This window comes from Pinus tabuliformis, chromosome 6, assembly GCF_031772625.1.
Source record: "Pinus tabuliformis cultivar Carrire ecotype Pingquan chromosome 6, CPIR1, whole genome shotgun sequence".
Taxonomy (NCBI): domain Eukaryota; kingdom Viridiplantae; phylum Streptophyta; class Pinopsida; order Pinales; family Pinaceae; genus Pinus; species Pinus tabuliformis.
In genome coordinates this window covers 441,720,642-441,735,647 of record NC_142292.1, presented here as the reverse complement: position 1 = coordinate 441,735,647, position 15,006 = coordinate 441,720,642, and the positions used below count along the sequence as shown (strand labels likewise).

Here is a 15,006-nt window from a genome sequence, read left to right as displayed (position 1 = left end):
CTTTCCAACGGTAATTGCGTTTTTGATATAAAACCTGGGTTTCAGTCCATGGTCCCGTGAGAGCGGGTTTCATTTTTCATATCGAGATTCTATAGAATTTTCTTCTGCATTTCCATTTTAGTTAATTTTAAGCGCTGCCTTCTTGTATGGCCATGATTTTATTTTAATTGTTTTTGTTACATTTACATTAATGTTTTGCCATGGAAATGATAAATTTTCTAGTATTTTCTTGTATGGCTGTTGTTCAATATGTTATTTTCTTTTATGTTGTTGTGTCATATGTTTCCATGTCTCTGCGCTGCACCGCTTTTCTTATTTTTGATTTCAATCATCTCAATGTCAGAAGAAATCTAGTTTGGAGTGCATTAAATTGATATCGAACTGGTATGAGAAAATCTTAATGTTACCATTATTTATCAGAAAGAATTTATTTCTTTTCGTTTGGAAGCGTTTTTTTACCTATAAAAAATGATATGCGCAGGAACAAATATCATGAACGCTTCTTTGCGATATGAGCAGCAACACATATCATGAGCGCCAGTAACTAAGCAGCTCGCAAGGGCAGAAATAATACAACAGGTGAATGACAGGAAAACTGATTTTAATCGTTCGGCTTCCAACGATCAACGAAACTCCTTTTAATCGTTCGGCTTCCAACGATTAATGAAACTGTTTTTAATCGTTCAGCTTCCTACGATCAACGATCAAACTTTGTTCAATCATCTAACACCATAAATCTACGGTCGACAATAAGACACGGCGTCGGCTGGGGCAATTCCTTTCAAATGGAAACGCCTTACGGCGTAAATATTAACGGATAATAGCTTTCTTTCTCTCTTAATCTAATTAAATGAAAAATACGAGTATACATGAGGGTCATGATTCCCACGCTAATGTAACGAGTAATGATTCACACACTCTACACGCGACCGTAATGTAACGAGTAGTGATTCCACGCTCAAACTAGAGCTAACGGCTATCCATCCCGTTCACCGTGAGAAACCATATAACGACAACTCATCGTTCAACGAGATTATTCTGGAAGACTACTTTTCCGCTTCAATTTCAGATAAAGAGAAAAGCGGCCGCTTCAATTTCAGATAAAGAGAAAAGCGGCCGCTTCAATTTCAGATAAAGACAAAAGCAGTCGCTCCATCTTTCCAACGGTAATTGCGTTTTTGATATAAAACCTGGGTGTCCATGGTCCCGTCAGAGAGGGTTTCAGTTTTCATATCGAACTTCTATAGAATTTTCTTCTGCATTGCCATTTTAGTTAATTTTAAGAGTTGCCTTCTTGTATGGCCATGATTTTATTTTAATTGTTTTTCTTACATTTACATTAATGTTTTGCCATGGAAATGATAAATTTTCTAGTATTTTCTTGTATGGCTGTTGTTCAATATGTTATTTTCTTTTATGTTGCTGTGTCATATGTTTCCATGTCTCTGCGCTGCACCGCTTTTCTTATTTTTTATTTCAATCATCTCAATGTCAGAAGAAATCTAGCTTGGAGTGCATTAAATTGATATCGAACTGGTATGAGAAAATCTTAATGTTACCATTATTTATCAGAAAGAATTTATTTCATTTCGTTTGGAAGCGTTCGTTTACCTATAAAAAATGATATGCGCAGGAACAAATATCATGAACGCTTCTTTGTGATATGAGCAGGAACACATCTCATGAGCGCCAGTAACTAAGCAGCTCGCAAGGGCAGAAGGAATACAAGAGGTCAATGACAGGAAAACTGATTTTAATCGTTCGGCTTCCAACGATCAACGAAACTCCTTTTAATCGTTCGGCTTCCAACGATCAACGAAACTGTTTTTAATCATTCGGCTTCCTACGATCAACGATCAAAGTTTGTTTAATCATCTAAAACCATAAATCTACGGTCGACAATAAGACACGGCGTCGGCTGGGGCAATTCCTTTCAAAGGGAAACGCCTTACGGCGCAAATATTAACGGATAATAGCTTTCTTTCTCTCTTAATCTAATTAAATGAAAAAATACGAGTAAACCTGAGGGTCATGATTCCCACGCTAATGTAACGAGTAATGATTCGCACGCTCTACACGCGACCCTAATGTAACGAGTAGTGATTCCACGCTCAAACTAGAGCTAACGGCTGTCCATCCCGTTCACCGTGAGAAACCATATAACGACAACGCATCGTTCAACGAGATTATTCTGGAAGACTACTTTTCCGCTTCAATTTTAGATAAAGAGAAAAGCGGCCGCTTCAATTTCAGATAAAGAGAAAAGCGGCCGCTGCAATTTCAGATAAAGACAAAAGCAGTCGCTCCATCTTTCCAACAGTAATTTGTTTTTGATATAAAACCTGGGTTTCAGTCCATGGTCGCGTTAGAGCGGGTTTCATTTTTCATATCGAACTTCTATAGAATTTTCTTCTGCATTGCCATTTTAGTTAATTTTAAGCGCTGCCTTCTTGTATGGCCGTGATTTTATTTTAATTGTTTTTCTTACATTTACATTAATGTTTTGCCATGGAAATGATAAATTTTCTAGTATTTTCTTGTATGGTTGTTGTTCAATATGTTATTTTCTTTTATGTTGCTGTGTCATATGTTTCCATGTCTCTGCGCTACACCGCTTTTCTTATTTTTGATTTCAATCATCTCAATGTCAGAAGAAATCTAGCTTGGAGTGCATTAAATTGATATCGAACTGGTATGAGAAAATCTTAATGTTACCATTATTTATCAGAAAGAATTTATTTCATTTCGTTTGGAAGCGTTCGTTTACCTATAAAAAATGATATGCGCAGGAACAAATATCATGAATGCTTCTTTGCGATATGAGCAGGAACACATCTCATGAGCGCCAGTAACTAAGTAGCTCGCAAGGGCAGAAGGAATACAAGAGGTGAATGACAGGAAAACTGATTTTAATTGTTCGGCTTCCAACGATCAACGAAACTCCTTTTAATCGTTCGGCTTCCAATGATCAACGAAACTGTTTTTAATCGTTCGGCTTCCTACGATCAACGATCAAACTTTGTTTAATCATCTAACACCATAAATCTACGGTCGACAATAAGAGACGGCGTCGACTGGGGCAATTCCTTTCAAAGGGAAACGCCTTACGGCGTAAATATTAACGAATAATAGCTTTCTTTCTCTCTTAATCTAATTAAATGAAAAATATGAGTATACCTGAGGGTCATGATTCCCACGCTAATGTAACGAGTAATGATTCGCACGCTCTACACGCGACCGTAATGTAACGAGTAGTGATTCCACGCTCAAACTAGAGCTAACGGCTGTCCATCCCGTTCACCGTGAGAAACCATATAACGACAACGCATCGTTCAACGAGATTATTCTGGAAGACTACTTTTCCGCTTCAATTTCAGATAAAGAGAAAAGCGGCCGCTTCAATTTCAGATAAAGAGAAAAGTGGCCGCTTCAATTTCAGATAAAGACAAAAGTAGCCGCTCCATCTTTCCAACGGTAATTGCGTTTTTGATATAAAACCTGGGTTTCAGTCCATGGTCCCGTCAGAGCGGGTTTCATTTTTCATATCGAACTTCTATAGAATTTTCTTCTGCATTGCCATTTTAGTTAATTTTAAGCGCTGCCTTCTTGTATGGCCATGATTTTATTTTAATTGTTTTTCTTACATTTACATTAATGTTTTGCCATGGAAATGATAAATTTTCTAGTATTTTCTTGTATGGCTGTTGTTCAATATGTTATTTTCTTTTATGTTGCTGTGTCATATGTTTCCATGTCTCTGCGCTGCACCGGTTTTCTTATTTTTGATTTCAATCATCTCAATGTCAGAAGAAATCTAGCTTGGAGTGCATTAAATTGATATCGAACTGGTATGAGAAAATCTTAATGTTACCATTATTTATCAGAAAGAATTTATTTCATTTCGTTTGGAAGCGTCCGTTTACCTATAAAAAATGATATGCGAAGGAACAAATATCATGAATGCTTCTTTGCGATATGAGCAGGAACACATGTCATGAGCGCCAGTAACTAAGCAGCTCGCAAGGGCAGAAGGAATACAAGAGGTGAATGACAGGAAAACTGATTTTAATCATTCGGCTTCCAACGATCAACGAAACTCCTTTTAATCGTTCGGCTTCCAATGATCAACGAAACTGTTTTTAATCGTTCGGCTTCCTACGATCAACGATCAAACTTTGTTTAATCATCTAACACCATAAATCTACGGTCGACAATAAGACACGGCGTCGGCTGGGGCAATTCCTTTCAAAGGGAAACGCCTTACGGCGTAAATATTAAGGGATAATAGCTTTCTTTTTCTCTTAATCTAATTAAATGAAAAATATGAGTATACCTGAGGGTCATGATTCCCACGCTAATGTAACGAGTAATGATTCGCACGCTCTACACGCGACCGTAATGTAACGAGTAGTGATTCCACGCTCAAACTAGAGCTAACGGCTGTCCATCCCGTTCATCGTGAGAAACCATATAACGACAATGCATCATTCAACGAGATTATTCTGGAAGACTACTTTTCCGCTTCAATTTCAGATAAAGAGAAAAGCGGCCGCTTCAATTTCAGATAAAGACAAAAGCAGCCGCTCCATCTTTCCAACGGTAATTGCGTTTTTGATATAAAACCTGGGTTTCAGTCCATGGTCCCATCAGAGCGGGTTTCATTTTTCATATCGAACTTCTATAGAATTTTCTTCTGCATTGCCATTTTAGTTAATTTTAAGCGCTGCCTTCTTGTATGGCCATGATTTTATTTTAATTGTTTTTCTTACATTTACATTAATGTTTTGCCATGGAAATGATAAATTTTCTAGTATTTTCTTGTATGGCTGTTGTTCAATATGTTATTTTCTTTTATGTTGTTGTGTCATATGTTTCCATGTCTCTGCGCTGCACCGCTTTTCTTATTTTTTATTTCAATCATCTCAATGTCAGAAGAAATCTAGCTTGGAGTGCATTAAATTGATATCGAACTGGTATGAGAAAATCTTAATGTTACCATTATTTATCAGAAAGAATTTATTTCATTTTGTTTGGAAGCGTTCATTTACCTATAAAAGATGATATGCGCAGGAACAAATATCATGAAGGCTTCTTTGCGATATGAGCAGGAACACATCTCATGACCGCCAGTTTGCGAAAATTATCAGAAGACTCCATGCTTAAATCACTGATAAGGTGAGCTCCTTAAATTACTTCTACTGAAGATTTTTGCATTTGCATTTAATGTACTTGGATCAGATTGACCTAATGGAAATAGGAACTTAACTTATGCCAAGCTTAACTTGTGCCTGATGAGCATATATTCTCATTTTTGTTATTTTTGGAACTAGCACCTAGTTTATTATTTGCATCTTAATTGAAATTTGGTTTGCAATGGTCTTCATACATTTGCCATAATATTATTTACTCATAAAACTAGTTTTCAAAATTTGAGAAATGGCGTCTTGTTATATAAAGGATTAATCATTTCTGTTTTCAAAAATCGCATCCTATGGGAAATCTGAAATTTTGCCTCTCTTTGGTAAATTTCTTTATGCCTTTTATTTATTTTTGAGGTATATTCAACCAGAGGTCAAGACGCGTAAATTTCTTTATGCCTTTTATTTTTGAGGTATATTCAACCAGAGGTCAAGACGCAGGAAGGGTTTGCTCTTCGGGGTCAGTTTTTGCGGGGACAATGCAGCATGCCCTGAAGCGTCTTGCCTTACGACATTAATTAAAGTATTCCTCTAGGGTAATACGGAGCCCGAATATCTGAGGCAATTTACCGCATTGATCTTAGATATTAAGTATGTTACGAAGGAGGACCGTCCTTTAATTTTATATAAAGGCTCCAGGAGCCAGGATAAGTTGCAGAGGCAAAAGGTGCAAACCCTCCATCCATCAGGCCTGCGGCAGACGGACTCATGGATCCCAAAGCCGATGGAATTCCCGAGAAACAAAGAGGTGCGCTGGAACAAGGACGCTAAAGGAAAAAGAGTTAGAAGAGGAAGAATAGCTCCACGAATAAGGTTGGGTTGGGCTGGGCAAGGTTGGGTTGGGCTGGGCGGGCCTGCCGAGTCTTCCGGCAACAGCGGGGCAGAAAAAGATCAAAAAGACCAGAAGTCATGTATTCATATGCTCTGAGGCACAATATGCCCGCAACTCCGAGAGTTCCTTGCATCAATTCCACTGTTTTTGTTTTGTTTTTCTTTTGTTTCCATAATGCAGACTCTGAGTTAAATGGAATAAAGGAAAATATTGCTCATTAATGTGATATTTAGCTACCAATTTTTATGCAATTTCCCTAAAAAAAAAAAACTGGGTAATATATCAAAAACACTATTCATAATATATCACAAAACTGTATCTCCTATATAAAAAAATATATTTATATTATTATTATTATTATTAGTCAAGGTCTATTATCTATTATTATTACTGGTCGTATGGAATAAGATAAACTGGAAATGATGTTGTGATATAATAGGACAAAGCCCTCTGAGTTATAGAGATTTCTACTAGAGCAAAACCTCGTGGGAATGATTAAAGGACATAATAGAACAAAACCCTCCTATTGAGATTTTAGGGAATAGAATAAAAACCCTCACACCGTTGTTGCTATAGATATTTCTCGAGGACATGAAATGCAAACATTAATATTAATATTATAATTATTATTAGTGGTGTTATATTATTATTCGTTATGGTCTACTAATAATAATAATAATATCTATTTTTAAGCTTGTAGTCAAGTTAGACACGGTGTATGAGACCCTCTTGTTTATGGGACAAGGGACCCACTCCCGTGTAGCGATTTGACTGCTAAGTTTATGAAGGCATACATATTCTACCCCGCAGGTTTTGAACCTGTGACCTCTTTCTTAGAAGGAAACACATGCTATTAACCATTAGGCCTACTATTAATAGTAATACAGAATAAGACCTCTTAAGAGGAAACACGTGCTCTTAACCATTAAGCCCACTATTAATGGTAGTATAGAATAAAATAAAATGCAAATGATTTTGGGATATAATAGGACAAAACCCACACTTTGAGGTATAGGGATTTTGGGATATGATAGGACAAAACCCACCCTCTGAGGTATAGGGATTTTTGAAATTGCAGAAATGATTATGCCACAATAGAGCAAAACCTTATGAAAAAGATTAAAGGACATAATAGAACACAACCCTCCATAATGAGATTTTGGGGTATAGAATAAAAACCCTCTCACCCTTGTTGCTATAGATATTTCCGGTAGACGTGAAATTGACGAACAGTAACCGAACCAAACACCGTAGAGGCATGACATTAATGAAACGCCACAATGTTCGATTGAGACGTGTCTTTCGCATAGCATTCTAGAAGCATGACATTAATGAAACACCGCAATGTTGGATTATGGATCTTCTGGAAATTGACGAACAGTAACAGTAACCGAACCAAACACCCTAGAGGCATGACATTAATGAAACACAACAATGTTCGATTGACACGCATCTTTTGCATAACATTCTAGAGGCATGACATTAATGAAACACTGCAATGTTGGATTATGGATTAAACGTGTCGTTCACATGTTTAGTCGAGAATGATGTGACATGGTTCAGCTTCGAATTAGAATTTAGCTATGAGGTTCGTCCATACATTTTTTTTTCAGAGAGAAAAAAGCTTCAATATATTATATGAGAAATATAAGAGTCCAAAATTATCTGGATACATCCAAATTGTTCTAAAATAGTTCTGTATGCCACATAGTCTAATAAACTCCTATATTCAAAAAAGTACCAAAATATCTAAGTAGCCAAATACTATCAACTATCAAGTCTCTATGACCAGTACAGAGAATCATGATTATAGTGAGAAACATCATCTGGTGAGGCAAAATTTTCAAATCTGAGCACTAAAAATCTGGCAAAACAAAATCTTGGATCTGAAAAGTGGTTCCTTCCGAAAATATCTCGAGATGCCAAAGTCCAGGAGAGGAGGTGAGACCCATTTTAGAAAGTGTATCGGCTGTAGAATTTTTGTCCCTGCTGATGTGCTCAATAGTGCTATCAACCATGCGGCTCCAGTAGTAGTTGATCCTGTCTCTCCAACCGGTCAGGTGCTGCGCCAAAATGAGATTTCTCCTATTAACCGAATCAACCAATATCTTCGAATCTCCAAAGATAGCAACCTGTTGTATGTTAAGGAAAATAAAAAATCTTAAAAGTCTTGTGAGAGCTAAGGCTTCAGCCAAACTATTGGAGCCATGACCGTCGTGCCAGAAAGAAGAAAAGTATGTAGAATCATTTATCTTGATGTGGAAACCAAAGCGACATTGTCCCTTTTGTGCGGCCCCATCGAAGAATGCGGACGGCTGAGAAGACTGTACTGATAATGACCGAGGGGGAGATTTGTTCTTGTGTTTAATTTTCTTCTGAGGAAGAGATTCTAAATATACAGAGATAGAATCCAAGGTTTTAGCATATGAAATTCTTGAGCTATTGAAGACGCAATGGTTGCGCCATTTCCAAATATACCACACGGATAGAATACAAATTCTACGCCATAGAATATGCTGCTCATTGCATCTTATAATCCATTCTTTGATCAAATCCTGCATACCAAGTTTAAATCCATAAACTCTTTCTAATTCCTGCCAAATATGAAAAGATTGCTTACATTTTAGAAATATATGCAAATTTGAATCCTCGTCCGATCTGCATAAAGAACAGATGTTTGGTCCATTCAATCCTCGCTTCATTAAATTCTCCCAGGTTAGGTTTCTGTTGTGAAATGCAAGCCAAGTAAATAGAATCATCTTCGTTGGGCAACCATCTTTCCAGAAGATTTGAGGGAAAATAGAGGTACCAAGTGATTGCTGTCCGACTAACTGATGATAAATTCCATTAAATGATGCGTCCTCCGCCTCATTCGGGATGTTCCAAGATAGGAAATCTGAATCTCTTGTTCTGAAAATACCGCCATTTTGTAGCCTCAACCTGATGCCATTCCAATGCTGCGCAATCTCATGGGGAATGTTCAATTCAACAGCAGCTTTCCACCGCGGAACGGGGCCTATCCATTCTGCAATCAATTTATCCCAATAAAAGAAACCTCTTCTGTGAAAATGATAAAGAAGGGGATCTGAGATATCAATTTCATCAGCTCCGCATTTGAAGCGGTCACTGCCAATAAGGATTTTATTCCCCATTTGAAAACGCTAGATTAAATTCTTCAAGCAGAGCGCCTCAATCCTCCTGAAACTAAGCCATATTGGGGATCCATATGCTGCACCGATAGTACCTCTTTGGTACCAGAAATGGAAGTTCTTCTTTGCTAGATACTTCGATCGAATCATATGACTCCACGGTCCTTCACCTTGAATAGCTCTCCAAAAAGACTTGCACAAGAGAGCTCTTCCAAAAATTCTCAAATTGGTTAAACCCCAACCCCCCATAGTCTTAGGAAGTGTAATACTAGACAACTTAATGAGATGAAATTTACTCCTATCAGCATGACCCCCCCATATGAAATTTGCAGAAAGCCTATTCATGTTGTTGATGATACTCACCGAAAAATGGTATAGATGCGCCCAGTATACAGAGAGTTGATTCAAAACGGATTGTACTAATATAATTCTCCCTGCCAAAGAAAGGCATCTATACTTCCAAGCATAGATTTTCCTATAGAATCTGTCCACAATCCAGTTCCAATCAGATCTCGAGTATCCATTTGCTTTTATCCAGAATCCCAAATACTTTATACCACTCCTGATATGTTGGGCTTTTATACCAAATAGCTCAGATAGCCAATGAACATCTTCCTGCTTGAGTTCAGAATGGTATATTATTGATTTATCCAAGTTAACCTGAAGTCCCGTAGCCCTTTGAAATTTTTCCATAATATTATGAAAGCGCATCCAAGTGGTCCTGCAAAACATGCCAAATAATAATATATCGTCAACAAAAAGGTTATGAGTCATTGAAATGTTCCTGCATATTTTGAGAGGCTGTCATGCTTGATCGATCACAACCTTATGAATATGTAAGCTGAGAGAGTCCATCGCCATTATAAATAATAGAGGGGAGAGAGAACATCCTTGGCGCAGACCCCTCTCCGCACTGAAAAAAGGGGTAGGAATGTCGTTTATAATAATAGCGTATTCCACAGGATCGACACAAGCCATGATCCAGTTGATCATGTTGGTCCTCAAACCGATTCTAGCAAGTAAACACCTGATATATCCCCAATCTAAACAGTCATATGCCTTCCTGAGGTCTACTTTGATTAAGACCGCCTCTCTATTCTTTGAGTGGATGGAGAATAACGCCTCCTGTGTACCAGCGACAGCATCATGGATGCATCTCCCTTTAAGAAAACCATACTGTTCTTTTGATAATGACTCTGATAATACTCCTTTCAACCTCTCTGCAATGATCTTTGATACAATTTTGAAAGAAATATTACATAAAGAAATCGGCCGATAGTCCTGAAAAGTCTGTGCATCCCGCTTTTTGGGTATGAGTGCTATGTATGTGGAGCATAATTGTTTGCTGATATTCCCCTTTATTCTGATCTCTTCCACCATCTTTAACAGATCATCCTTTATATATTCATAGAAATGTATAAGAAATTCTATAGACCAGCCGTCTGGTCTAGGGCTCTTGTCCCGGCTGAAAGATTTCATGGTCGCCATCAATTCCTCCTCTGAAATAGGCTGGTATAGCTGATCGTTTTTTCATTATCAAACATCACTAGTAAACTTCTATACCCCACAATATATCCTGAAAACTTCTATATTCCATCCTTTGATATTGCTTTTTGAAATGAGTCACCACTTCCTTTGATATATCTTGTTGAGAGTATAAATAGCCTCCATTACCATCACTAATTTTCCATATTGAGTTTTTGACCCTTCTAGCATTGGCGAATCTATGGAAAAACTTCGAGTTTCGATCACCTTCTTTCATCCATATAGCCCTGCTTTTCAGGCGCCAGAAAATTTCTTCCTTCTTCAGGATATGCAGTTTCTTTTTTTGGAGACTCTTGATGCGTTGTCTCCTTTCAAAGGTTAAAGAGTCATAATCCGTAGAATTTGCAGCATTATCTAGTTCCTTTTGGATATCTCGAAGTTCTTTTTTATTGGATTGTCTTTTCTGAAACTGCCATTCTTTAACAATTTTCCGGATTTTGATCATCTTGTTCATAAAATTCATCTGATGAGAACCAGCTCCGCTTGCTGCAAACTCTCTCCACGCTTTTACAACAATGTCATTAAAATCAGGCTCCTCTAGACATTGTTTATTGAATTTAAAGGGGATTCCTTTCCTGATTCCCATAGATTTCCATCCAAGAACTATCGGCCGGTGGTCCGATATGAAGCAGTTTTCTACCGAAGAAAATGGCATGCCGAGGACATCTATCAGGGTGGCATGTAAAAGGAATCTGTCTATCCGCTTTGCAATGAAAGCCTCTTCGCTCCTTCCATTGTCCCAGGTGGGCAGAATTTTGGGCGGAAGTATGTCAATGAAATTCTTCATAAGAAATTCATTCCTGATCATAGCAGCATTTGGATCCATCTTCTTACTTTTACCCCATAATTCATCCGAGCTGAAAGTAATATTAAGGTCACCTGCAATCAACAGTGAATCAATATCAAATACTTCCGATGCAAATAGACCTTCCCAAAATGCCGATCGGTTCCTGTATGGAGCATATATGTTCAGAATGTTAATGGGACATCTAACACCTCTAACTTGCGCAGAAATAAGAATGCCAGCAATGCAACTGTATGCCTTCGCACATATCCATTGTGGATCCCACAAAACAGCTAGTCCACCAGATAATCCTACGGCATCAATAGCAGAGATGTGCCATTGAGGAAGCATTTTCCGAAAATAGGATATAGTGACAGGTACAGAATGCATAGTTTCTTGGATTAAAATGATTTTAGGACTCTTAGACAAAAAAAGGTTTCTTAAGGCCAAGAACTTCAAGTCTGCTCCCAGGCCTCGAATATTAACAGATAATATGAAATTCATTTAGAAGGAAGATCGGCCTTTCCAGCTCTAAGAGGCCTGTCAACGGAGATATCAGTAATGGGAACATCCACCAGCGAAAGATTCCTGATATAGCAATCAGATACAACACCCCTCCCCCTGAAATGCCTACTACCCCTGTTGTTCTTCCTTCTCACAGTGATATTCATAGCAGATGTAGGGCTGATCCTAGGGGAAATAGGAGACTTCGGTTTATGAACAGTGAGAGGTAAAAGAGCAAGAGATTTCTTGGACAACAGATAGTCTAAATCGCTACCAATCGAATTGATAGGCGATTGAGTCGGGGAGTTAGCAGGAGTGGGAGTTATCAGAGATTCAGTGCCTTTATCCCCAGGAGTAGATTCTATATCAAGGGGCGATAGCGGATATCGATGGAGACGATGATCAGATTTGACAGAAGAGAGTGGAATAGGAGGCAAATTCGGGACATTTTGATCCCCGATCGGTTCCATAGGATGATTCGGAGGAAGGGGAATCTCATACTCAGAGGCAGTCTCCAATTCCGGCATAGACGGAGATATCCGGAGTAAAGGATCAGAAACAATCGGCCGAGTGGGAGTATTCTGATGTTCAGCGTTCGGAGAATCTGAACTGAGGGGACGAGGAGAGATATTTGGGGAAATAGATTTCTCTGAATTCATAACAGGACCCTTTGAGCTATAAGGAAATTCTGTAAATTTTGTGAGGCCATGATGCTTTCGACCAAAAGATCGCCGTCTCGGGCAATGCTTAATTAGGTGTCCAGTATGATGACACGCAGCGCACCTAAAAGGCACACCCCAGAAGTCCAATCTCTGTCTGATGGACAATTCTCTCCAGCTGATGTCGATATGCTCCGGAAACCCACCCCTAAAAGATCTATCAATCAAAATCCAAGCAATACGCTTGTCTTTCTCCCCCCGACACCAGGGGTCAACATAAACACATCTTCCAACTGCGTTACCAATCTCAGTAAGTGTCTCAGAAGACCAGAATTCCAGTGGTAGACCAGGTAGTTTCATCCAAATAAGATTATTAGAAGGAGTGTTTCTAAGGGGATTAAATCCCAGGTACCACCTGTGCAGAGAAAGAAAACTACGGCCATATACCCATTGATGGTTTAAAATGGCTTCCAGATCCCCTGCATTAAGAAAATGAAAACAAAACCATTCTTTCAATAGCTTAGCAATAATCGGGATATATCCAATGATGGGTTTCCACTGAACTTCTAGCCAGTCTCTCATCTGATTGTCGTTCAACTCCGGGAAATGCCACCGTCCAATTAAGGCTTTATCATGAAGACTATCAATATGCTCAGTCAACTGTAAACTGTCAATTCGAATAGCTCCCGGAGGTTGAGAAGTCTTTGCCGGCTTATTTACAATTTTCTACGCATGGAAATTGTATTAATTGATAATGTAGGTAAGGATAATAAAATTTAAAAGAATATTAACATCAATTCTTTGACTTAATACTAAATTCATTTATGATTTTCCACCTATGGAAGTTGTATTAATTGATAATATATGCAAGGTTAATAAAATTTAAAAGAATATTAATATCAATTCTTATATATATATATATATATTAATGGGATGGCATGTTGGCCCATGGGTAATGCGAACTTGCACGATTGAACCATGTCGCGAGTTTAAAACTTGTGTATTTCAAACCGAATTTGCAGGACATGTCCTAGGCAGTCTGGGTAATCCAAACCTTACACGAATTTAACCGCAAAAAATAAGCCAAAACGACACAATTGAACCAGAACCTGCATGAAAAATTAGCCGAACCTGCACGAATTTGAACGAACCTTATTAAATTTTTAGAGGTTCGCCAGATTTAATGATCGGATGATGGTAGTCACCTCGGAATTTCCAAAGACGTGGTGTGGTGGGGCAATCCAGAAAACATTGATGTATTATCGTATGCTGTTCTTCGGCCAGAGCCTATTATTGTATCCCGACTTTAACCAACCATATATTTAAATAATGTAAATTAAAAAATTGTAACTGGTTAAAGATTATTTAGAGGTAAATAGAATATTTACTATCAATTGATGGCGATGTGGTTGGCCTCATTTTAGCATCGGAATATTCATTAATTTTATTATTATGCAGAAATAAAATTATGTAATTTTTTTTATCAATAATTAATAAAAATAATTATAATTAGAAAGAGATGAAAATAAATAAATTATCGGAATATTTATTAATTTTATTATGTTGTAGGAATATATATATATATATATATATTATTAATAATTAGTAAAAATAATTATAATTTAATAATTATAATTAGAAAGAGATTAAAAAAATTACGATAATTCTGCAGATACGAAAATTATGTAGATAAGTATGTTTATTTTGAAATAAGTTTTCCCATAGCAACTTTAATCAACCATATATTTGAATAATGTTGATTTAAAAATTGTAAAATTCTTTTACTGATTAGCCTCCCTAGTGTTGTGGCTAGCCTCTCTGATTATATTAGCTTTACCCTTATTAAAGTTGGAAGATTTATTACTTTTATAATTACATGTAAATTTTATTAATAAATAATTATTATTATTATTATAATTACGAATAGATAAAAAATAATTATGATAATTATGTAGATATGCATGTTTATTTTGGAATAGTCTTTTCAAAATGTTAATTTAATTATCACTTAATTACATTTTAATAAGTGAGATTTATCTCTATTTTTGGGAATTTTAATTTAATTATCAATAGGTGGAGATAAATTTCCACTTATGCTTTTTTTTTCCTTTTAATTAAATTAATTAATTAAAGTGTTATTGGAAGTGAGTTATGATAATTTGGGTATCTGATATTGATAAGTCATAAGCTATATAAAATGCCAAGCATTTCCACCTCAAAGAATGTAAACTAAAATTAGGTCCAAAATCCAAAATTTGACTTTATTTGGCCATGGCCATGAAAATAAAAACAGAAAGTCGAACATTGACAACATGCAAATTAGATAAAGCATGGC

General features: G+C 37.0%; 1 protein-coding gene across 1 annotated transcript; it reads right to left on the bottom strand.

Moving 5' to 3' along the window:
- Positions 1-10,725: 10,725 nt before the first annotated feature.
- On the bottom strand, positions 10,726-11,898 carry LOC149259187 (uncharacterized). The gene has a single exon (XM_089453557.1). The coding sequence runs from the start codon at positions 11,896-11,898 to the stop codon at positions 10,726-10,728; it is 1,173 nt and encodes a 390-aa protein (XP_089309683.1).
- Between the last annotated feature and the right edge of the window lie 3,108 nt (positions 11,899-15,006).

Excerpts from the sequence above, each read along its gene's own strand:
- LOC149259187 (XM_089453557.1), bottom strand. The coding sequence starts at position 11,898 with ATGCATTCTGTACCTGTCACTATATCCTATTTTCGGAAAATGCTTCCT.